A 26,394-nucleotide genomic window follows, 5' to 3' on the forward strand; every position below is an offset into this window, starting at 1 on the left:
AATGCAGGATGTCCCAGAGCAGAGTGAACTCTGCCTGAGAAGAGGGCGTTCCTATAAAAGATCGGGAACTGGAGGGCTATAGAGACCTGCAGGGAAGGAGGGACGCCCCAGCAGTGGGGAGTGTCCCTCCCCTGTGTAGAACGGCCGCCGGGAGGAGCCGAACCTGTCCCTCTCCATGAGTGACATGCGAGGGCAGGAAAATGAAACTAGGCCTTCGGCGAAGCCGGAGCCTAAATTTAAGCGGCGAGGCCGACAAGCAGGCACCATCGGCGCGGTTCTCAGGCAAAAGCTAGAGAACCCGCCGGAAAAGTTAAAACAATCACAGCATACTCTCCCCTTACAATAAAGAACCGGGACCCCCAACATAAACGTCTCAGGTACTTAGCTGCTGAGACGCAGGGCCATGTCCCTGGGGATGAGTGCTCCGGTCCAACAGAATCCTCAAGGGGCTGTGGATGGAGACCGGACTCCTGTCAGGCATGGAGACCGTGCTGGCTCCCACTTCAAGCCAGAGCCCAGAAGGGATGGTGAAGGAGCGCGGCATGTAAGGCTGCAGCCTTGTAAATCAACCTTAACAACACCGCCGACACAGTGGGGTGAGAAGGGACATGCCGGGAGTCCAGACATGGACCCGCTTTTCTTCAAACTCTTTCCAAAAGTCAAACAAATCAGATGAGAATGCATGTGTGGATGTATGCCTCCTGACACAAAGCAATAAACTGGCTAGGACTGGCTACCAGGGGGTGTATCAGCTCAGAGGGAGGAGCTACACTTTTAAGTGTAGTACTTTGTGTGTCCTCCGGAGGCAGAAGCTAAACACCCATGGTCTGGGTCTCCCAAAGGAACGATAAAGAAAAAGGCGATCCACAACCTGCATGAAATCTTTTGGGGTTTTTTTTAAGCCAAAAGAATAGGAAGGAAAAGACGGAGGAAGTCAGGGAGAACTTTCCTATGTGACGGATCCACTGTGGAAGTTCTGCAGCAATAAGTACTTCTGTGGATTCTATTGTGGACGAGACGCACGTTTCACCCAGATTGACAAGCTGCTGATTGCAAAACCGCAGTGCTGGACAATTTAGAGATTTTCTCCACAGTGTGAAATCTGCTCTCAATTCTCATGTAATATGAAGATTTAGGATGGGGAAACAGATGCTAAATGTAACTCAGTGCCGTGCGAAAGTATTCGGCCCCATTGAATTTTTCAACCTTTTCCCACATTTCAGGCTTCAAAGATAAAGATAAAAGTGTTAATGTTCAGGTGAAGAATCAACAACAAGTGGACACAATTGTGAAGTTGAAGGAAATTTATTGCTTATTTTAAACTTTTTAAAAAAATAAATAACTGAAAATTGGGGCGTGCAATATTATTCATCCCCTTTACTTTCAGTGCAGCAAACTCACTCCAGAAGTTCATTAAGGATCTCTGAATGATCCAATGTTGTCCTAAATGACTGGTGATGATAAATATAATCCCCTGTGTGTAATAGAGTCTCCGTATAAATGCACCTGTTCTGTGATAGTCTCAGTGTTCTGTGTAAAGCACAGAGAGCATCATGAAGAGCAAGGAACACAACAGGCAGGTCCGTGATACTGTTGTGGAGAAGTTTAAAGCCGGATTTGGCTGCAAAATGATTTCCACAACTTTAAACATCCCAAGGAGCACTGTGCAAGCGATCATATTGAAATGGAAGGAGTATCATACCACTGCAAAACTACCAAGACCCGGCCGTCCATCCAAACTGTCATCTCACACAAGGAGAAGACTGATCAGAGATGCAGCCAAGAGGCCCATGATCACTCTGGATGAACTGCAGAGGTCTACAGCTGATGTGGGAGAGTCTGTCCATAGGACAACAATCAGTCGTACACTGCAAAAATCTGGCCTTTATGGAAGAGTGGCAAGAAGAAAGCCATTTCTCAAAGATATCCATAAAAAGTGTCGTTTATAGTTTGCCACAAGCCACCTGGAGACACCAAACATGTGGAAGAAGGTGCTCTGGTCAGATGAAACCAAAATCAAACTATTTGGGCACAATGTCAAACGATATGTTTGGCATAAAAGCAACACAGCTCATCACCCTGAACATACCATCCCCACTGTCAAACATGGTGTGGCAGCATCATGGTTTGGGCCTGCTTTTCTTCAGCAGGGACAGGGAAGATGGTTAAAATTGATGGGAAGATGGATGGAGCCAAATACAGGACCATTCTTGAAGAAAACCTGTTGGAATCTGCAAAAGACCTGAGACTGGGACAGAGATCGCAGCAAAAGGGGGCGCTACAAAGTATTAACTTAAAGGGGATGAATAATATTGCACGCCACAATTTTCAGTTATTTATTTTTTTAAAAAGTATAAAATAAGCAATACATTTCCTTCACCTTCACAATTGTGTCCCACTTGTTGATTCTTCACCAGAACATTAACATTTGTATTTTTAAGTTTGAAGCCTGAAATGTGGGAAAAGGTTGAAAAATTCAAGGGAGCCGAATACTTTCGCAAGGCACTATATCTGTCCTATGAAGCAATCAGATGTCTTTTTAGTTAAGTCTCTCACCATAAATGTCGTTGATCTTGTGGGTTGTCTCCTCCGATCTCTTATCAGTAAATCTGCAGGTCACGGTTGACCCCAGGTGTCTGGACACTGAAGGAATGAAGGTCAGTTTGGTGGTGATGTCGTGTAGAGACTTCTTCTTCTGGCTGGACGTCTTCTCAGTGGACACCTTGTACTCCGTGGACATTAGAGGCTGCTGATCCTCATTGTCTTCCCATCTCGTCTCTGTGATCTCACATGTGGCGCCATCTTTATTGTTAATGATCCATTTCACCTTGGTCTCCTGAGAACGGTTATAGGACGTACAATGCAGGGTGGTGGTTTCACCCTCCATCATTTTGGTGCCAAGAATTTTAGATACCAGAACTTCTGAGTTTCCTATTTATAACATAGAAATGATAATCACTCAGTCAAAGTATTACATAGTTACATAGTTACTTAGGTTGAAAAAAGACCTAGGTCCATCTAGTTCAACCTTCCTCCACCAGTTCTACATTTAGTCACTAAGTCATTTATAACCAACAATGTTTTGTGTACTGAGGAAATCATCCAGCCCTTTTTTAAAAGCTGTTATAGTATCGGCCATTACTACCTCTTGTGGTAGTGTATTCCACAGTCTGACTGCTCTAACTGTAAAGAACCCTTTCCTATTTAGGTTTCGGAATCGCTTTTCTTCCACTCGCAGTGAGTGCCCCCTGGTCCTTAGTACTGTCTTTGGAAGAAATAAGTCATGTGCCAGTCCTTTATATTGACCACACATGTATTTATACATATAAATGAGATCTCCTCTGAGACGTCTTTTTTCTAAGCTAAACATATCTAACTTTTTCAACCTGTCATCATACGGGCGGCCTCCATTCCTCATCATACGGGCGGCCTCCATTCCTCATCATACGGGCGGCCTCTATTCCTCATCTTATGGGAGGCCTTCCATTCCTTGTAATAGTCTAGTTGCCCGCCTTTGAACTGACTCTAACTTCTGAATGTCCTTTTTAAAATGTGGAGCCCAAAACTGGATCCCGTATTCCAGATGTGGCCTTACAAGTGATTTATAGAGGGGTAACAATACGTTGGGATCACGGGATCTAATCTCTCTTTTTATACACCCTAAAATCTTGTTTGCTTTAGCAGCTGCTGCTTGACATTGAGTGCTGCTGCTCAGCTTATTTGTAATGAGAATACCCAAGTCCTTCTCCTGTTCTGTAGTCCCGAGTTTACTTCCATTTAATGTATACGCAGCTATAGGATTACTCCGTCCTAGGTGCATTACTTTACATTTATCAACATTAAATCTCATTTGCCAAGTATCTGCCCATTCTGACATCTTATCCAGATCTTTTTGTAATATTGTACTATCCAGGTCAGTTTTTAATATCCTACATAGTTTGGTGTCATCGGCAAAGACTGACACTGTACTATCAATCCCATCCACAAGGTCATTAATAAAGAGAGTAAAAAGAATCGGTCCAAGCACAGATCCCTGCGGCCCCCACTGCTGACTATAGCCCATTTAGAGAATGTACCATTTATGACTACTCTTTGTTTCCTATCTTTTAGCCAATTCCTTACCCAGTTGCATATTGTGTCCCCTAGTCCTTGCTTCTGGAGCTTTAGTATAAGGCTATTATGTGGTACAGTATCAAATGCCTTTGCAAAGTCCAAATAAATCACATCAGCTGCATTACCAATATCCAGGTTTGAACTTACCCCCTCATAGAACCCCAACAGGTTGGTTAGACACGACTTATCTTTCATGAATCCATGCTGTTTGTCAGTTATCATATTATTTTCTGCAATATATTTTTGCATGTCATCCCTTAAAATGCCCTCAAAAACTTTGCATACTACTGATGTCAGGCTTACTGGACGGTAGTTGCCTGGATCTACCCTCTTACCTTTCTTAAATATCGGTACCACATCAGCAATCCTCCAATCCTGAGGCACCAACCCTGTTACAAGCGAGTCTAAAAAGATGAGATACAGCGGTCTGTCGATTACGGAGCTCAATTCCCTCAATATTCGTGGATGAATGCCATTTTCATATTCATAGCGACATTAATATAGTAACCGGGTCGGCAGATCCATGCCAAACCCTCTAATTGTGACTTAAATGGGTTTTCCCATGAACAAAGTTCATTTTAATCAATAGATCTTGGAATAATAATAATAATTTCCAAAATTGGATGTTGTAGAAAATGTTCCTGTGCTGAGATAATCTTATAAATGTGTCCCAGCTGTGTACTGTGTAATGGCTGTGTCAGAGATATGGTCTGATCATACCACATCTCCTGGCAGGGGAGGACACAAAAAAAAATATAAAGATAGCACACCATGGGATCACACCTGCTTTCTGTGAGGTAAAATATTCGATTGATACAATTTTTGTTATGTGAAGATCTATTGATTAAAATGTACTTTTTTCTTGGGGTAATCTCCTTAACATAGTATTTTTATGTGGGTGACGGGGTTTTAGGGGCAAATAGACCTTTTGCTATGGGGCCCCCATGATTTCTATGTACACCGGACTGTAACATACCTGATTTCTTCTTGTATAAAACCACAGCAATGATCAATAACACGATCAATACGGCTACTCCAGCAATCACCCCCACCACCACACCGGTGTTATCACCGCCATCATCTGGAGGAGATAAGAGTTAAAGATTACACATATCACTTACTTTATCACCAATGTTATTATTCACTATTCTGTACATTACCAGTCCGATCACCAGACAATGTATCAAAATAGAAGGGACCACATGTGGCTTTTTAAAATTATTTAAGTAAATAATTTTAAAAAAAACAGCATGCGGTCACCCAATTTTAATACCCAGCCATGATAAAACGACAGCTGGGGGCTGGTATTCTCAGGCTGGGGAGGCTCATGGTTATTGGGCCCTCCCCAGCCTAAAAATAGCACAGCTCACAGCTGCCACTATGCCCTAGATTAGTAATGGAAGGCATCTATGAGACCCCCTTCCCCATTGTTAATCTGTAAGTGAACTAAAATACAAAAAAACACGCTCTTTCACCCCTTTATTGACCCCAAACACCCAATTCTCTGTTACATACATACTGAAGTCACAGCGTGTGGGCACAGAACATGTCTGCAGCTGTGGCTTCAGGCAGAGACTGACCGAGCCGCAGGGATGAGCGGTGACGTCACTCAGTTTATTTCCATGGTACCTTAGCTGTGACCACAGGTAAACTGACCTCAGATTACCTCACCTTGGGTGAACTGTGAACAGACTGTCATGTATGTTATAATGCAAGTCCTGTGTGAAGATTATTAAAGTCGTCCATCTACTAATGCCTAGAACAATTGTTATATAACTGTGCTGGAAGCTTGATATCACCTCATGAATGGAAGATTCTGGTTAAGTGCACCCTGAGTTAATCCTCCAAATTTCCAAAGAACTCATGTTTACCTTGCCCAGCCTCCCTATACAGAGTGGCAGACATACAATATATATATATTGCACAGGACGCCAGCTTTATTATATGCTGTGGGATGAATATAAAGTGTGAGAAGCGACAGGTTTTTCAGACACGGAAGAACATGTCTCTCAACATAGGCTATCAATTGTAATCATAGCAACCAACCATATAGAAAAGAGCATAAGATATGAGCTGAAGTCCAATTATTTAATAATTTAATTTAAAGTGATGCCTCATGAACCCCACCATTGCAAAAAGACAGAATGTATTCTCACAAAATTAGGATAAGTGAAACAACTGGAGGACACAAACAGAAAAGGACCCTGTGTAAGAACAATATATGGGCCCTTTGCAGCCTAACGGCTCATCAAAAAGCCCAATTCCACCTACTTTGTAGGTAGAAATGAGCCCCTCAACCCCATGAGCCCCAGTGCAACTGCACAGGCTGCATCAATGATATATTTGCCCCTGAATGAAACAGAGGGCGATGGAACATAATCCATAACCCATCTCCATAAAAGAGACCAATCATTATTGTCTCCTATTTACACTCAAAATTTGGAGTAAGGGATAAAAAGGTATTTTTGTAGGGTTTACCATACAGTACTGTGACGACCTGGGCCCTGAACGTCTTGGGGCACACGTCTGGCAGCGGGATCAAGACACACACAAGCACTTTGTCACTTAAAGAATCTCGGTGATTTATTCACAACCTCATAAACCACGCAGTGTAATGGGCCACAGCCACTTTCCCGCAGGACAATGTCTCACTGTCTGTTTAAACTGCTGATTGTTCATACAGTTCATTCTCTGGCATCAGCCAGTATAGTCCCCTTTCTGGGGTGTTACCTGCCAGTAGGTTTGCAGGCTGTCAGTCTGCCTCCATCCAGTCCAGGGAGACTCTCACACTGGGCTCAACATCCCGGCCCATGGACACGTTCCAATTCCTCACAGCCTCAGTGGATTCTGCAGCTCCCTGACATTTCAGAGCCCTCACTAGCTCTGTATGCACAGGATCTCCTGCACATGTGCTCCAACCAAGATGGCTCCCACCAGCACACAGAGATCATGTGAGGGCTCTGAAATGTCAGGGAGCTGCAGAATCCACTGAGGCTGTGAGGAATTGGAACGTGTCCATGGGCCGGGATGTTGAGCCCAGTGTGAGAGTCTCCCTGGACTGGATGGAGGCAGACTGACAGCCTGCAAACCTACTGGCAGGTAACACCCCAGAAAGGGGACTATACTGGCTGATGCCAGAGAATGAACTGTATGAACAATCAGCAGTTTAAACAGACAGTGAGACATTGTCCTGCGGGAAAGTGGCTGTGGCCCATTACACTGCGTGGTTTATGAGGTTGTGAATAAATCACCGAGATTCTTTAAGTGACAAAGTGCTTGTGTGTGTCTTGATCCCGCTGCCAGACGTGTGCCCCAAGACGTTCAGGGCCCAGGTCGTCACATTATGGTGGAGAATGCGGGCATATGGCCTGGTTGCTAGGGGCAACGCAGCCTGGTTGCTAGGGGCAACACAGCCTGGTTGCTAAGGGCAACGGCCTAGGACATATTCTTGTGGATACGGACTGCTTGCTGTGGATCGGCGGGTCCACGAAAAAGCTGAGCGACCATGAGTGGAGCCGCAAGCCTGGACGTTATGGAGGAGCTGTACCAGTTCCTTGTGTGTGGACAGCAGGAGCTGTCAGTGCGCAGAGATGTGGCAGCAGTGGACCAGTTTGTGAATTCCCTTCTGGGGCCAGTACGGGCACAGGGTACCCAGGGAGATAAAGGGGAACGGTGTGAACTGGGATCTAAGGACACTGCAAGGAAGCCACAGAAAGCCCATAAAGGGGTGGTTGCCCATAAGGGGGTGGAGTCCCATAAAGGGGTGGTTGCCCATAAGGGGGTGGAGTCCCATAAAGGGATGCTCTGCACCATTTTGGGGGACCACCGCTTTCTGGGACTCCTCCCCCTTTTGGGCATCCACCCCTTTATGGGACTCCACCCCCTTATGGGCAACCACCCCTTTATGGGACTCCACCCCCTTATGGGCAACCACCCCTTTATGGGACTCCACCCCCTTATGGGCAACCACCCCTTTATGGGACTCCACCCCCTTATGGGCAACCACCCCTTTATGGGACTCCACCCCCTTATGGGCAACCACCCCTTTATGGGCTTTCTGTGGCTTCCTTGCAGTGTCCTTAGATCCCAGTTCACACCGTTCCCCTTTATCTCCCTGGGTACCCTGTGCCCGTACTGGCCCCAGAAGGGAATTCACAAACTGGTCCACTGCTGCCACATCTCTGCGCACTGACAGCTCCTGCTGTCCACACACAAGGAACTGGTACAGCTCCTCCATAACGTCCAGGCTTGCGGCTCCACTCATGGTCGCTCAGCTTTTTCGTGGACCCGCCGATCCACAGCAAGCAGTCCGTATCCACAAGAATATGTCCTAGGCCGTTGCCCTTAGCAACCAGGCTGTGTTGCCCCTAGCAACCAGGCTGCGTTGCCCCTAGCAACCAGGCCATATGCCCGCGTTCTCCACCATAATGTGACGACCTGGGCCCTGAACGTCTTGGGGCACACGTCTGGCAGCGGGATCAAGACACACACAAGCACTTTGTCACTTAAAGAATCTCGGTGATTTATTCACAACCTCATAAACCACGCAGTGTAATGGGCCACAGCCACTTTCCCGCAGGACAATGTCTCACTGTCTGTTTGCCAATCTACTATGGCCTCTTCTCTTATGACGTCTTAGGTCACCTTTCCCGCTCCGCCGTCCGTTCAAACGTGGTCAGGTAAGCTTCCACATCGTCCTCTGTGGTTAATTTCTGCCAGCACCGACTCACATGAATCACCCTCTGGTCAGCCTCCGCATTACTCTCCGGTACGGTCGCCAGACGCTGCGCCACCAGCTGCAAAAGTTGGCGGTCTTTAACCGTCGATTCCACCAGTTCCTTCAACTGTGCCGACATCAAGCGATTAGCCTCTTGCTGCACAGCTGCGGATTGTACCAGCGCTTTCACCACGTCATCCATTATGATGCGCTGTAACGTGCTGCCCGCGTTCTCCACCACAATGTGATAACACGCTCCGGGATCGCCTTTGCTGGGTTCAAAGGGCACGTATTCACCTCAGGCAGACAGCCGAATTCAAGGTGTAACTGACGCTTGGTCAGGTTTATTGCAGTGAAGCATAAACAAAAAGAAAAAAAACACCAACAAAATAAATCCTTGCCTGTCCGGCACTAACTATACACGGTGTTATCCTAACTACCAACTGGAGGGCTTCTCCCTTCCAGCTAAACCATACAAACATCAGGCACTGCTCCTCACAAGTGTCTCCATCTGGGAACACAGTAAGCCTGGCTGTGTAGGAGACACTTGTGAGGAGCAGTGCCTGATGTTTGTATGGTTTAGCTGGAAGGGAGAAGCCCTCCAGTTGGTAGTTAGGATAACACCGTGTATAGTTAGTGCCGGACAGGCAAGGATTTATTTTGTTGGTGTTTTTTTTCTTTTTGTTTATGCTTCACTGCAATAAACCTGACCAAGCGTCAGTTACACCTTGAATTCGGCTGTCTGCCTGAGGTGAATACGTGCCCTTTGAACCCAGCAAAGGCGATCCCGGAGCGTGTTATCACAGTACATACAAGGTAAGTAGAGAACCAGGGGATGCAGAAGTATTAGTAAAGGAGTAAGGTGGGTGATAGTGGTGAAAACCCTTAGGGCTACTTTGCACACAGAGATAAATCTGCGGCAGATCTGTGGTTGCAGTGAAATTGTGGACAATCAGTGCCAGGTTTGTGGCTGTGTACAAATGGAACAATATGTCCATGATTTCACTGCAACCACAGATCTGCCAAAGATTTATCTGTGTGTGCAAAGTACCCCTTAGTCCACGATAGGAGTGGAGGGAGAGGGGAAGAAGGGGGGAGGAGAGAGCGACTGAAAAAGCCAATGCGTTTTCTACCATCCTTCCCTGACTGACCGAAAGGGTGGACACCCTAACTGTCATGTCATTACAACCCCACTCCTCGTCGGCTGTCCCTAGGAAGAACTAATTCGCCCAATTTCTGTCATATAAAACAAATTTAGGTATGGAGTCTATTCATTCCTGAAGGTGTTTAGATTTTTATTGTGAAAATCCAGTGTGACTCACGCTGAAGGAGATGGTGATCCCAATTCCCACCTGTTATTTGGGGCTGATGACAATACCAATGAATGTAAGTCTAGAGTTATCTCAATGTACCATATTCATGTGCATGCGCGATGAGTCTTTCTTGTTTACAATATCCCTGAAATGTTCTCCAATCCTTCTTAATTTGCGTGTGGTTTTACCAACAAATACAAGGGCAGGTGGCCTTATAGAGCACCCCTTTTGTACGCCAATTAATGAAGGAACAGATATTGTAGACTTTCCCTCTGGCCATGCTTGTAAAAGTATTGAAAGTGTCAAGGTAGAAATTTAGTTGAAGATAGCTAATGGTATCTTCATTCAGGATATCCAGAGTCCGGTGCCGTATTAGCTATATATCAGCGCAGATGAATCAGACAATGATCGCACAAATTGTGTTTCCTGTATGAGCCAATGTCATGGACTGGGCTAATGTATTGAAACAGACTAAATTATACAAAATGCAACATTGACCTTGAAGCTAGAACAGAGACTTTAGGGAGTACTCAACTCCCCAATCTTTCCCAGTATACTGTAAAATACATCTCTGTTCGTTATACATTCTTTCTGTGTGAAACTACTGATAAGGTCTTTGCACATCATTATGAAGACTTTCATTGTTTGTACATCTGTTCACTTATCCTTGGTAAACCCCTTAATAACTATACAATTTAAAATCATATTATGGGTCTGTGCGATTGCTATATAGACAAAGATAATTATGCTACTACATCTATATTTTGATTATTTCCATACACAGATATTCTTATTACATTTAAACAAACAATTTATAGCTCAGGCTACCTCCACAAAAGTTCAAATAACCGGGAAAGCTCCACAGCCATAACATTTAAAGCACATTAGCCAACTTGTTTGGTTCACAGTCACTTTCTGCCACCTAAACAATCTGTCACCTAAAGATTGTCCCTTTTTGAAGGTACAGAGGAGACGTGGAATTGAGACTCTGTCTCTACATTATCCTGCTTTTCGATTAGGTGGCAAAAACCTGGCGACAGATTCCCTTGAGGGTTAATCAAAAACACTGACTATGTATCTCTAATTACAATTCTGCTATTGATCATTCATACTAATGTCAGAAACATAACCAGTGACATAATGCTAAAACATATGAAATTCACCGCTATATAGGAGACGGATGTCTTGTTTTATGGGTTCAGGGAGGGATTCGTGCAGGACTCTACATGACAAGGATTTGGGTTTCTCCGTGGACGGTAATGTCATGGTGCAATTCATGGAGAACGTGCCGTCATTATTCTTATCAAACCGGGATAAGCCACAGACATTCACAACCGACTCATCCTTTATCAACTCCACCGTGATCTTTCCTGGGTAAAATCTGGTCACCGAGCACAAGATCTGGTCCTGCTCATGGCCTATATTAACTTTCTCAACACTCGAGATAGACGGGCGAGCTGTGGAGGACAAAAATAAACAATGAATGCCGTAATCAGTCGTATTTTGAACTGTAATATTGTGGTGTATGGTAAAATGACCGCTCTCCGATGAGGCCCGGCCACAAGTTATCAGCATCATGCGGTCATGTTGTGTAGGAAAAGAGGAGATGAAGGCTGTTGGAAGAGATAATTTCCATAATTTCCAGCCTCTTAAATGTCTCTGCTATGATTTATAGCCTAGCTTGCAGCAGTTAGATGACCTGTATAACATAACACTGCTGTCACCAGTGCTGTATGGAGCGGGTTCAGCTCCTGAGCCTGCTCCTTACACACAGTGCACACATCATGTATGGTGGTTATTCCTATCACCAAGATCCTATCCCAATATGTAGTAGATTTAATAATAATACTATTAGCAAATACTTCCAATTAGAAATGTAGTATAGTTTTTATAGTTTTTCTAGTTAGCCATGTCTCTTGCCTCATGTGCAGGGCATTACAATGTTAGGTATCTATAGTTATGACCACTCTTATAGTGACAGTTAGCTGTTAGTGGGCTACTGCAATGCCCTGCACATGAGGTGAGCGACATACCTAATCAGGAGACCTATACTACATTTCTAATTTGTGGTATTTGATAATATAGGTAACATGAACTTACCATAAAGTATAAGATCAATCTCCTTGTGATCGGTGTTAGGGGTGTAGAATACCTTGCACCTGTAAGTCCCGATGTTGCTGACAGACGCGTTCCTCACATATAAATCAGCGACTCCATTGCCGATGGCATTTTCATTTATGTGATTCCTCGGCTGACTGGCAAGCCCTTTGCTGTCGTACCTTACTATTTCATTTCCCTGAAATTCCCACACAATGGCGACATACTGGAGGTTTATTGTAGTTCTTTCCACCTCGAAGGTGCAAGGTATCGTGACATCACTTCCCAGCTCCGTAGTTACAGAAGGAGGAGCGGAGACTATCAACGCGGATTCAGCGGAAGGAAAGACTGAAAAACAGACAGGGTTATGTAGACTCCATAGGAAAGTCACGGTAAAAATAAATACAATTAAAGTCATAATTAAATGGGTTTTACGGTATAACTAATAAAGATTCTTTTGTGGGAGGCCACCAATAGGGTTATGTTTCTAATCAGGTTTAACCCCTTGGTGACATCCACCATACACATGGCTGGCGATTTTGCCAAAAAAATAAATCTGAATTTTTGTTTTCAATTTAAAGGGAACCTGAAGAGCTGATATGCTGCCTAATCACGCACCGAAGATTCTGATAGATCAGTGAATCGAGAGGAGCGGGCGAGGAGAAGCTGCCGAGGACTGGCTTTTCCAACTATTTTCATGCGTGGCTTGGTCCCTGTCAGCATTAACCCATGTTTTCTCTGAATGTATGTGATGAGAACTTAGCAGAGCTGTGAATGCAAAGTGTAGACCATAAAACTGAAAATATTCCCTACACTTGGTGAATTCATCATTCATTTAGGGAAATACTGAATAATCTCTCGACAAGTCTATACAGTGTGTCCACCCATATCCTGTCCACCGCCATTAACTTGAGAACGGAGCAGCTATAGGCATAGAAGTGGTGTCTAGGTATAGTAAAGTAGCCATGCACTCTACGCAATGAAACCACCTATAGCGCCACCTGGTGGAAAACAACGGAGTTAGCATTTTTATCTCGAAAACAGAACGAGATAGAGAAAAAAGTGAATTACAAAGTTGTTGGGCATCATCAATTCAATACGAATCGACACCTTGCATACAGAAATGCTATGATTAGAACATGTAAAACTCACTCTGTAGACTGCTCTGTGCTCTTCCTCCTGCTCTAAGTCATTCTGATGAAAAATTAGATTGCATGTACAATGACAGATTCTTTTACTGGGAATTTTTACACACTTGTCCTGGGTCTGAGCTCGGGTCCCTTCACTCCAATCCACTATGCTTTCTTGTGTTCCATGTCGGGCTTTACAAATGTAAGAAGATGGACATTCTGCCCACATTCCCCCTTTAAGACACGAGTATTGCTGTGATGTACTGTGATGCTAGCCACTACTTAAAGGAAATATGGACGTAAGAGTAGTCAGGAAAGCCGAGGTCTGGTAATGGAAGGACACGTACGAGCAGAAGGAGTAAATAGAGGCGTAGTCAGGTCAATATCCGACAGTCAGAAATTCAGGAGAGCACATAATAAGCTCAGGGAGAAAGCAGAGATGTGGTCAAGTAACGGTCTGAGGTAAAAAATCAGGAGGTCACAACAGGAACAGGGAGCGGGCAGAGAGGGGGTCAAATAACAGTCCGGGGTCAAAACACAAAGATCAGCACAGAGACATAAACCAACTGCTGAACCTGATAATACAACTGGTGAGGTTCTGGGTGAGCATGCTCAATAAAGACGCCTGAGCAATTACCGGGAAGGTGGAATACCTGAGTAATCAGCACCAACATGGAATCATGAGCTGTCAATCAAGCTGCTAGCTCAGTAACTCAGGAAAGCGCAGCAGAGCATCTCCTAAGGCAAGATGCTCTGCACAGAGGAATCGTGTCACCTCCAGGTCTGTAATCCAGGAAAATGCAGCAGAGCATCTTCTAGAAAATCTTCAAAAAATTGCAAATTTTTTGCCAAAAATCTCAAATTTTGATAATTACAGTTTGGAATTTTTAGTGCTGTGGTGAACATTTAGTGCTGGCGTTCTTGTTTTTTCTTCAGCAGAGCATCTTCTAGGATGCAAGATGCTCTGCACAGAGGAATCGTGACATATATAATGTGTATTGTGGCATGCATTATTAGTGATAGATTGTATTTTTCTCAACAGTAGGGAGAGTTAGGGGTGCTTTACACGCTGCGACATCGCTGCCGAAATATCGTCGGGGTCACGTTGTTAGTGACGCACATCCGGCGCCGGTAGCGACATTGCAGCGTGTAATACAAATGAGCGACGATCAACGAGCACAAAAACGTGAAAAATCGTTGCTCGTTGACACGTCGTTCATTTCCATAATATCGGTGCTACTGCAGGTACGATGTTGTTTGTCGTTCCTGCGGCAGCACACATCGCTATGTGTGACGCCGCTGGAACGACAAACAGCACCTTACCTGCGTCCACCGGAAAAGAAGGAAGGAAGGAGGTGGGCGGCATGTTCCGGCCGCTCATCTGCTCCCCTCCTTTTCTATTGGGCGCCGGTGACTCTGCTGTGACGTCGCTGTGACGCTGAACGAACCGCCCCCTTAGAAAGGAGGCGGTTCACCGGTCACAGCGACGTCACAGAGCAGGTATGTGCGTGTGAAGCTGCAAGAGCGATAATGTTCGCTACGGCAGCTATCACCACATATCGCATGTGCGATGGCGGCGGGTACTATCGCGCTCGACATCGCTGGCGATGTTGCAGCATGTAAAGTACCCCTTAGGGTTAATGTTTGGGATTAGCCTAGAGTAGGAGGGGCTAAAATGAAGGGACAGAGACATTTTTCTGACAGGAGGTGAGATAGGGCCCAGCTACCATGAAGAGTAGACCTATGGTTTGACTAGTGAGCAAAGCCACATGATTTGGGTGTCCCTGATGTGAATGGAGACTGGAATAGTGGATAGCGTGATCCTGAATAAAGAGAGAGAACTGACCAAAGGACAGAGAGATCGACTGGAGATGGGGCCTGAGACTGGATGGCCGTGAGTTTATAACTCTGAAGGTAACCGGCCAAGACAGAACAGAGTACGTGAGATGAAGCGAGTGCCCTAGGCCGGAGTTCCAAAGCGTCAGAAGTAGAGAAGTAAGCTAAGTACGGCAATATTGGCAAACTAATTCCTTTAAAAGGAAGAAGAAGCGAAAGCGAAGGTTGAGAATCGAACTTTCACTAACTAGATTGTGGTGATGAGCTGGGTTGTGGAGAAGGAACTTTGATCTGTTGAGCAAGTGACAAGTGAATTCAGGGAAGTAGAGTGATTGTGTGCGGAGAAGTAAAGAGACTGGGTATGAAAATGATCTGTGTTGCAACGAAAACATTTGTGAAGTTATTCACCTTCTATCTACTGTACCAAGCTACTGTTCAATGAAAGGTTTATTTTTGGATGGAGGTCTCTGGCCAGCCGGAGTCAACGCTATCTTGCCCGCAAGACCATAATATCCTCATGGCACAAGTCCACATACACAGCCAGGACATACACAGCTACCGCACCTGCACCACTTACGCATGTAGCCCAGTGTGCTCCTATGGGTTGAGCTTCCTAGACCTTTATAAGGCCTACCAAGACACATCTGTTGTGTCTTCATTTTAAGACTCTTAAGGGTGCTTTACATGCTGCGACATCGCTAACAACATATTGTCGGGGTCACAGTGTTTGTGACGCACATCCGGCGTCGTTAGCGACATCGCAGCATGTAACACCTCTGAGCGACCTAAAACGATCACAAAAGAGGTAAAAATCATTGGTATTGGAGAGGTTGCTCCAACACCAAAAATCGTTGACAGGCGAGTAGCGATGTTGTTCGTCGTTCCTGCGGCAGACAACATTTGCGACAAAGCAGGAACGAGGAACCTCACCTTACCTGCGTCCCGCTGGCAATGAGGAAGGAAGAAGGTGGGCGGGATGTTACGTCCCGCTCATCTTCGCCCCTCCACTTCTATTGGGCGGCAGCTTAGTGACGTCGCTATGACAATGAACAAACCGCCCCCCCCCCCCCAGAAAGGAGGCGGTTCGCCGGTCACAGCGACGTTGCTAGGCAGGTAAGTAGTGTGACGGGTCCGGGCGATGTTGTGCGCCACGGGCAGCGATTTGCCCGTGACGCACAACCGACGGGGGCGGGTACACACGCTAGCGATATCGATACCGACAGCGTGTAAAGTACCCTTTAGGCTATGTACGCATTAGGCGTTTTTCGGGTGCGTTTTTGGACTCAAAACTGCATGACTTTGCTTCCCCAGCAAAGTCTATGACTTTTCATTTTTGCTGTCCGCACACAACTTTTTTTTTTATCTGCATTTTTGAGCTAAAAAAAATGGACATGTCAATTCTTTCCTTCGTTTTACTGCGTTTTTCACCCAGGAAATGCATTGGGAAAAATGCAGGAAAATGCAGTGATCAAAAGCGCAGCAAAACGCAGCCAAAAACGCACAAATACGCGGTAATACGCAGTGCATTTTTACTGCTGCATTTTGCCGTGGGTGCGTTTTTGTCCATTTTTTTGCGGCCAAAAACAGAGTGTTTTGGAGAAGTGCTGAAAAGGTCTAGTGCGCACATAGACTTAAGGCCCTGTCACACACAGAGATAAATCTTTGGCAGATCTGTGGTTGCAGTGAAATCATGGACATATTGTTCCATTTGTACACAGCCACAAACCTGGCACTGATTGTCCACAATTTCACTACAACCACAGATCTGCTGCAGATTTATCTCTGTGTGTGACAGGGCCTTTAGTCTGTCTGTGCACCACAACCTGCTGAGTATCTGTCTGCGGGATCCAGGACCTCTACTACCTGCCCATGGTCTCCAGGACCTCTACTACCTGCCTGCAGTCTCCAGGACCTCTGCTACCTGCCTAGTCTCTATAAAGATAGGAGGAGAGAGGAGAGTAATGACCCAATTAATGTAGATAAAATGATGCAAGGACATCCTCTTGATGAAAAAAGTGCAAAGAATCTTTATTAAGAGTTTCTCATAAATGGTTACAAAAGGGCAGATAAAAAACCCCCACTAAAAATGGACAAGATGACAAACAGGTGCAGAATGAGAGCTCCAAGGAGCACCAAAAGGCAGAGGCTCAGAGGATGGGCAGATCAAAAAATCATATCATACCCACAATCCATGGAATAACAGACCCTAAATAAAGTTTAGATCAGTTCCAGAGTTCTGGAGAAGGGTGTAAAGGTTCTTATACAGTGTATGACCAGCCCAGTGGCAAAGCCATATAGTGTCAGGAAGTACCATACACCCATTGAGTGATATTCCATAGACCATGTAATAAAGGGTTAATCTAACTTACCCATCCTACTGAGCCACTGACAGATGGACAAACGCCCCCCAACGCGTTTCGTAACCTTCCTCGGGGGGCCGTTGCCTTACGCGTTTCGTAACCTTCCTCGGGGAGCCGTTGCATGGTGTCTGAAAAGGGGGGTCATTATATAGCGGTGGTACAAATCACCACATGTCCTGATACGGCCGCATATGGGGCAGGATCGCATCTGCATTAGCGTCCTCAGGCATTTCCCGGAAATGACGCGGGTACACAATGTCGTCACATTGAACCCGCCCCATTCCGTTCTGGAAGCCGTCAGACAAGAATGCTAACGATGAAACACCGCCGCGCATGCGTGCCCAGGACAGCGCCATTTTGGAAGAGGGCAGAAGTGTGGGCATAGCAAAGACTGCCTGCAGTCTCTGTAACCTCTGCTACCTAGACCTTTGCTGCCTGCCTGTGGTCTCCAGGACCTCTGCTACCTGCCTGTGGTCTTCGGGACCTCTGCCACTTGCTTGTGCTATCCAGGACATCTGATACCTGTCTGCGGTCTCCAGGACCTCTGCTATCTGCCTGTAGTCTTCAGGACAACTGACACCTGTCTGGAGTCTCAAGAAACTCTGTTACCTGTCTGTGATCTACAGGACCTCTGCTATCTGTCTTTGGCATCCAGTACGTCTGCTAATTCTCTCCTCACTGCCTGAGATCTGCAGTCCCTTTGCTACCTGGACCTTGCATGTGTGGCGCCCCTGAGGTTTCAATCACCACAGAGTATTGCACCCAAATTTGGGTGTAATGCTAAAGCCAGATCCTGAGGAGGTCAGTCCCAGTTTCACCACTACACACTCAAATACACACCAGGTTGCCCCTATTCCCACTGGGCACTGGGCTAGGGTCGGGTAACAAAGGGGTCGCCTACAGAGTGGTATTTATAGGATAACCACACACAGGGGCCCCAGTCCCACTAGCTTAGGACCTGGATGGAGGAGGTGCGGCCAGCAGGGGGAGTCAGGAGCCAACACAACAGTTGGAGAGGTCTCCAGCAGGAGAGGACAGGAGCATTCGTGTCTCACAGGTGCTCGGGTGGGAGAGGAGAGTTCCCACTGTTGCCTCAGGGGAGAGTGAAACTGCTCCTCTAGGAATTGGCACCACACAGGGCGGCAGGACCCTAGGGAAGATCATACTCCACAATGGTTTTCCAGAATCTGCCAGGACAGGGAAGTTTCAAGCTTCCCTGACCACACAGTGCCCTAAAGCACAGTGCCAGAGAGGATCCGGGGCCTTGGACAGCACCATACCCCACAGCGGAACAGCAGCACTTGCAAATAGGGACAAGAGTACTGGTCGTGAAAACTGGGGTCCCCAAGTAGCTTCAAGCCACAGGGATCCAATGCACAGGCGCTACAAGGAGGGAGCCCACCGAACCCCAAACCGGACTGACCTCTGAAAAGATTCGGGTTCGACGGAGCCCATCACAGTAAGTGAACGGTATTACCCGGGTGAGCAGCACAGCACAAAGAGTGAGTGAACAACCTGGAACCGAGCCATAGACTCTGTCTCTTGATTGCCGGAGCTGCCGTCCCAGCGCCTCAGCACCCGCCATTACTATCCCCCTCATCATCCTCCTCGGGGCACGCTCCACCTTTGGGGAGCGATACCATCCATAGCTGCTACCATTATCTGCCCCAGAGGACAGTGACAGCAGCGGCGGGTGATTCTCTGGCCGCATACCACAAGTGGCATCACGACATTCATCCTACTACTACCCCCATCATCTCCCTCACCATTTACTGTACGCCTCGGGGCAACGAAGCCGGGCTAGGCTGCCCGTGACGACGTCTGTCGACGGCCCGGCAACGAGTAGGTTAACAGTCACTAAGCGGCCGGCCAATAGAAGTGGAGGGGCGGAGATGAGCGGGACATAACATCCCGCCCACCTCCTTCCTTCTGCATTGGCGGCGGGACGCAGGTAAGGAGATGTTTGTCGTTCCTGCAGCTTCACACACAGCCATGTGTGGTGCTGCAGGAACGATAAACAACATTGTACCGGCAGCAGTAACGACATTATGGAATGGAGCAATGTGTCACCGATCACCGTTTTTGAACGATTTTTCGATCGGCGCTCCTAGGGTTTACACACTGCGATGTCAGTAACGGCTCCGGATGTGCGTCACTAACAACGTGACACCAACGATATATCGTTACCGATGTCGCAACGTGTAAAGTACCCCTTAAACCCCCATACAATATCATCAGTAAAACCCACTGATATCAGAGGGTTTGTCTGACAGTACAATGTGTGTGGGGGTCCTGGACAGGTGATGGTCACTCTAAGGCTATGTTCCCACGTGTGTGCGCTCTGCACCGCAGCGTAAAGCCACTGCATGTGCGCTTCAGAGCGCAGCTGAAAAGCTCCGTTCTGAAACTTTGGTGACTGCAGAATGCCTGCAGAATTCGTGCGCTCTGTATGCTGCCTCTCTCTATAGACAGAATGGAGACAGCATGCAGAGCGCACGAAAGAATTGACATGTTGCTTTTTAGAACGCAGCGATTTGGCAGCATGTAAATTGCTGCGTTCTAAAACGCAACATGGGCATGAATTATACACAATCTACATAGATTGTACTGGCGACGCAGGATGCAAATACGCAACGTGGGCACATAGCCTAAAACGGGAGGATGGCAAACAAAAGTGGAGTCCCATTTCTAAACAGAAATCTAACATGCTAAGGTCCGACCAAATTTATCAAAAAAGGCCCTATGTTTGATAAATCTTAAGCTATTACACTTCTGTCTAGAAATGTTACCCCACTTTTAACGCCACCCTCTACTGGAGGGAGTTTACAACATTTAAAACAAAAAACAGTTCATATATTTGGATAAAAGCTCATTTACGTAAGTCACCACATCCATTATTGAAAAGTGTCGAGAGCAGCGCAAAAGTCAGAACTATGTAAGGGGTGGGCAGACCCCTTACAAAGAGGTGCAGTGTTTCCCCCTGAAGATACCCCCGCTGGGGTAGACAAAGCTGTTGATGTTTTATGTTGATGTTTTATTGTAATTGCACTGTTTTAGTGGGTTTCCCCTAGAGCCCGGGTGGGACGGCTGTCCCCATAGAAACTGTGCAGGAGGGAGGAGGAGCCGGCAGCTTAGGGGGAAGGGAGAGAAGTGTGTGTGTGTGGAAGGCAGTTGATTGGGGAGAAGGAACAGCCAGGGGCAGAGTGTGGAGCTGAGTGGGCAGAAAGAAAGAAAGAAAGAAGGGAAGAAGAGAAGAAGTGTCCTCAAGGGTGAAGCAGAATTGGTGTGGGTCCAGTCTGTGATAGCCGGAGTGGGAGCCTAGGTGAAGTGGAGTAGCCAGGCACATCCCCACTAGAGGAGACAACAAGGAAAGATTTCCTCGGACAGGAATTGTGACCGTGCGCTACAAAATCTGTCTGTGAAACTCTGTGCAATAAAGATGTCGTTTGGTTTATCTGATCCCTGCCTGAAGAGTCTTCCTGCGGCTGAAAGTATGCTCTTTTCCACCACACTCTGCCCCACAGAATAATCCCCTGTCCCAATAGTGACGGCGGAGTCGGGGGTTAGCCTGAGAGAAAAAGGGGCCACGACTACAATCCCCGAGGCACCCCTGGTACCCCGTTACATGTGGCGTAGTCGGCAGGATCCGGATTATATGCAAGGGGTCCCGATCCAAGAAGATGGAGACCAAGTGGTGCCTAGGGCACAGGATCCGGATTATTGGCGAAGGGTCCCGATCCCATGGTGGGAAGAACAAGTGGGCCTAAGGCGTTGGACCGGGCACAAGATGGCGGCAAGATGGCCGTCGTCTTTATGGACACAGTGAGCGCGCGAAGAATTGGCGCCAAAAGAAGAGCCTGGGGCTGGCCGGTGAAGAAAAAGAAGTGCGGAGTGCGCCGCTCAAAGAGGGGAGGTGCTGGCCCCAGGATGCTGATGAAGACATGTGAAGTGGGCGGCGTTACAGAAAAAAAGAAGAGCCGCCTCGGCTGGGTCGATTTGATGTGCGAGACTGGGGATGGAGTGTATCCAAGAGCGGGAAAAGAAGGCCCGCCTCCACCTTCTCCAGCATCTCCACTGTCCCCGGCGCCATTGCAAGAAACGCCAACCCACACAGTAGTTCCGGCCCCGGAAGAGCAACATGCCCAGGAGCTAGAAGAAGACGAGTGGGGATTCTTTTGGGAGCCGGTGAAGCCGACGGCCCTGACTCAGCGAAAGTCCCCATCGCCTGAACCCGATCCGGTGCAGGAGAGGTTACTGGCCGAGACCGTGGCCCGCGAGATGATGGCCGGTCCCCTTAGCGACGAGTTTGAACGGCAGTGCACCGTTGGCACCGTAGTCAAATTTAACCAGAAGGAGGGCTATGGATTCATTGAGGATGAAGAGACCGGAGACCATTTTTTCTATAACCGGGTTAACCTGGACACTGAGGGCTTACCACAACGCCTTCATACGCTGTACCCGGGAGAAAAGGTGAAGTTCCAGAGAGAAGTGGGATGCCGGGGCTTATTTGCTGTAGGAGTGACCCGGATACCCACTACACAAGAGGCCGCACAGTGGCAGCAAGAAATCGAATGGGAAGAGTGCCAATACCGGAGGCGTATCCAGCAGAGACCGGTGCTGGCTGAGATTTCCCGGCCGAGAAACACGCTGGCGGTATCGCCAGAAGTCATGACAGGACCGAGTGCTGACCCAGAGAAGGGGACACCGGCGGTGTTGGCAATTCACCAGAGTCTGGTCACACACCCGGTGATCGTCGTGGGCAGTCCACTGCCGTCCCGTTCAGCGACCCCGTCACCCCCGTCGGGGGTTGAGGAGGAAAAACCGGAGACAGAGGCGCCAGAACCACCCGTCAACTACGAACCGTTCCGGAGGCTGCGCCGCTTGCCAGGTCAGTCCCTTTCCGATTATGTGAGGGCTCAGCGGGCCGAATGGCAGCGCGCTTACCATCCCGAGTGACTCGTAATGACCGGAGGTAATGGACATGTTCGTGTTGAATACCGGCATTGTTAAAGAGCCGGAGAAGTTCCACAGTTTGCAACCATGTTTAAGCTACCGAGCCCGGAAGGAGTCTGATGCTGGACTGAGCCAGGGGCTCCCTCCGTGTTGTTAAGGAAGACTTTGTTGTTTGTACTCCTACCTTCAAAGACCGGGAGTGCTGTGAAAGCCTCCGGGCAGAAGACCAGCCAAGACCGGGAGTGCTGTAACGGCCTCCGGGCACACTGTCTACAAAGACCGGGAGCTCCCAGGAGGGACTCCGGGCGCAGAACTTGTGCGCTCAGGGGTTGACTTTGTTTATGAAGGTTTTAAAGTTTTATCCAAAGTTTGCCTTGCTGCTAACTTGTGTTTTACAGGTTCGAGCCTTGCCGGGAGGCTTAGGCAGAAAGAGGGGAGGAATGTAAGGGGTGGGCAGACCCCTTACAAAGAGGTGCAGTGTTTCTCCCTGAAGATACCCCTGCTGGGGTAGACAAAGCTGTTGATGTTTTATGTTGATGTTTTATTGTAATTGCACTGTTTTAGTGGGTTTCCCCTAGAGCCCGGGTGGGACGGCTGTCCCCATAGAAACTGTGCAGGAGGGAGGAGGAGCCGGCAGCTTAGGGGGAAGGGAGAGAAGTGTGTGTGTGTGGAAGGCAGTTGATTCCGGGACGGGGGAGAAGGAACAGCCAGGGGCAGAGTGTGGAGCTGAGTGGGCAGAAAGAAAGAAAGAAGGGAAGAAGAGAAGAAGTGTCCTCAAGGGTGAAGCAGAATTGGTGTGGGTCCAGTCTGTGATAGCCGGAGTGGGAGCCTAGGTGAAGTGGAGTAGCCAGGCACATCCCCACTAGAGGAAACAACAAGGAAAGATTTCCCTGGACAGGAATTGTGACCGTGCGCTACAAAATCTGTCTGTGAAACTCTGTGCAATAAAGATGTCGTTTGGTTTATCTGATCCCTGCCTGAAGAGTCTTCCTGCGGCTGAAAGTATGCTCTTTTCCACCACACTCTGCCCCACAGAACAATCCCCTGTCCCAATAGTGACGGCGGAGTCGGGGGTTAGCCTGAGAGAAAAAGGGGCCACGACTACAATCCCCGAGGCACCCCTGGCACCCCGTTACAACTATATATATAAAAATGGAGTGAGTGGGTTATATGTGGCTCCTTCAAAGCAGAAAACTGGCATGAAATATGAAACACATGCTTCCTAAATTTCTTGTTCCTCCTCTGACACTCCCAGCTATATATACAGAGTAAATCTTATACTTACAAGTGTGACAGAATACGAGCAGCAACAAAGCTGTGAGCTCCGCCATTTCACAATCCACAAGTGTTTCCAGCCCTGTAATGTCTGAATCCTGATTTTACTTTCATTTTCTCCGGCACTGGATAGGAAGGAGGGAGGGAGCGGCAGGGGAATAAGTTATGTCACGTCTGCCAGAGGGTGCATTTATTTCTGCACTGGCCAGGACGCAACGTGCGCATGAGCCCGAAGCACGTAACTGCAGAATATTCTGCAGCGATTTGACAGCACATGTGCGCGTCCAATCGCTGCAGACAGACTACATAATGAATGCAGTTATTTTGTTAAAAAAAAAGCCGATTTCATGCGCTCTGGCTGCTGCCCCCACCATAGACAGAGCGGGAGCTGCATCCAGAACACACAAATAATTAACATGGTGCTGTTATGAACGCACGGATTTGGGTCAAAATTTTAGCATCCAAATAGCTGCGTTCATAAAAGCATCGCGCGCACGTATCATGCACAATCTACATAGATTGTGCAGGGGACGCAGGACGCATGCATGTGTGACGCCCTGGACCCCAGGGGTCACAGGTCACTACACTCACCACACACACACCCACCCTAGTAAGGTACCACCAGTCAACCAAAAGACCTGATTGCCTCCCTCAGAGTCAGACAGGCACACCAGGGGGGCGGAGTCAGGCAGAAAGACACGCCCTCCGAGGAGTCTGCTGGCTTGAGGCAGGAAAACACGAGCAGTTAGAAAAAGGGAGAGGAAGTAAGAGGAGTAAGAGTGAGGAGTGAGTTCTGCTTGGGGCCTGGGTTGGAGCCTAGGACCCCAGATCAGTCAGGCAGGCAGACGGTAGTGGCCGCCTGCAGGAGACCGGGAATACGACCGGCGGGACCGGGACTGGGTAGTGGCCCGCCGGAACCGAACCGGGGAGCCAACTGGATACCGGAGCATCAGGCAGGGTACTCAGACCCCGAACTAGACTTTACGCCACCACCATAGTCGAATTAACTGATTGCGGTCTGAACCTCAGGGGTTCATTCCCACCAAAGTCCCGTTTGAAGGCAACAGCCCAACCCGTCCGGATAAGAGCCACCGCTAAAGGCCAGAGATCCAAGGGCCAGCGACACATACACGCCGGGGAGCGGACCAACAGTGCCCAGGCACAGTGGTCAAGATACAAACACAGGTGCAGGAGAAAGGCGGACATTGCCAACCCGACTAGGAAGCTGCAGCCGGCTGCGGGCCCCGTTCATCACCCCCATTTGGTTTACCAGTGACTCTGTGTGGTTTAATCGTGAGTACACCTGTGCCCTCGGGCACCGCGCTGCACTGCAACCTTGCGCCCTGCACCCCGGCCCTCACCAACCGGGCCCCGGGACCAACACCCCCTACCCACAGAGGGGTCAACACCTAGCTGCGCCACTACACCGCTCCCGGGAGTCCCCGCACCTTCACCGCAGCGGTGGTGTCCACCATCACCACAACCCGTGGGTGGCGTCACGAACAATCACCCCAAAACCAAAACCCCGCATCCCCCCCCGCGCGTAGCGCCAACCTCCCTTGCAGAGCGGCGTGACCCCCGGGTCCGTGAGAGGCTCAAGCCACCGCCCGCAGTACGAGCACGGATCCGAGCGGCTCGGCGGTACACAGTGCAAATGCATGCTATTACACAACATGCGCATGAGCACTAAAGTCCACAGATGTTGGAAACAGTATTGAAAGCTTTAGTTAAGACACTCCTAAAGACCCGCAACACACATCCGTTTAATTTGTACGTGTGCGGTACGTATTTGCACGTAAAGGAGACACGTACACACGGAGACCCATGTTATTCAATGGTAGAGGCACACACACGTAAAATCACACGGAACGTGTGTCCGTGTGGTAAGTACGTGTGTGCGCTTTTCTACACGGACAACATGTCCGTTTTTGGCCGGCAGCACGCAGGCACGGACCCGCTTTAGTCTATGGGTCCGTGCCTGCACGTACCGCACACGGAGTATGTCCGTGTTCAGCACGTTTCGTGCGTGTGCGTTTTTACACTAGCGATCTTATTTTTTGTTTTTTTTAAATTAAATTCAGTATACTTACCTTTTTTTCTGCTGTTCTCAGTCACACTTACATTGGCGCTCGGATTTTTTCTTCCCCCGGCTCATACCGCTCCCCGATCACCAGCGCGGCGAGGTACAGCTGTGCAGAGAATACGCGGCAACAATTACTTTGAATATGCCGGCGCTCATTAATCAATCTCGTATTCCCTGCTTTCCCCACCCACAGGCGCCTGTGATTGGTTGCAGTCAGACACGCCCCCCCACGCTGAGTGACAGCTGTCTCACTGCAACCAATCACAGCAGCCGGTGGGCGTGTCTATACTGTGCAGTAAAATAAATAAATAAATAATTAAAAAAACCAGCGTGCGGTCCCCCCCAATTTTAATACCAGCCAGATAAAACCATACGGCTGAAGGCTGGTATTCTCAGGATGGGGAGCCCCACGTTATGGGAAGCCCCCCAGCCTAACAATATCAGTCAGCAGCCGCCCAGAATTGCCGCATACATTATATGCGACAGTTCTGGGACTGTACCCGGCTCTTCCCGATTT

The 26,394-nt window shown here is 48.0% G+C and overlaps 1 protein-coding gene across 1 annotated transcript in view; it reads right to left on the reverse strand.

The window, feature by feature from the left end:
- Nucleotides 1-23,897, reverse strand: part of LOC142245629 (uncharacterized) — a 73,374-nt gene extending 49,477 nt beyond the window's left edge. Inside the window, exons 1-5 of the mRNA XM_075318519.1 lie at nucleotides 23,805-23,897; nucleotides 12,244-12,588; nucleotides 11,307-11,600; nucleotides 5,090-5,194; nucleotides 2,557-2,931 (exon numbers count right to left, since the gene is read on the reverse strand). Coding sequence (XP_075174634.1) covers nucleotides 2,557-2,931; nucleotides 5,090-5,194; nucleotides 11,307-11,600; nucleotides 12,244-12,588; nucleotides 23,805-23,850 — 1,165 coding nt within the window. The 5' untranslated portion in view covers nucleotides 23,851-23,897. The remainder of the gene's footprint in view (nucleotides 1-2,556; nucleotides 2,932-5,089; nucleotides 5,195-11,306; nucleotides 11,601-12,243; nucleotides 12,589-23,804) is intronic.
- Nucleotides 23,898-26,394: the final 2,497 nt, after the last annotated feature.

This window comes from Anomaloglossus baeobatrachus, chromosome 7, assembly GCF_048569485.1.
Source record: "Anomaloglossus baeobatrachus isolate aAnoBae1 chromosome 7, aAnoBae1.hap1, whole genome shotgun sequence".
In the NCBI taxonomy this organism is placed as follows: Eukaryota; Metazoa; Chordata; class Amphibia; order Anura; family Aromobatidae; genus Anomaloglossus; species Anomaloglossus baeobatrachus.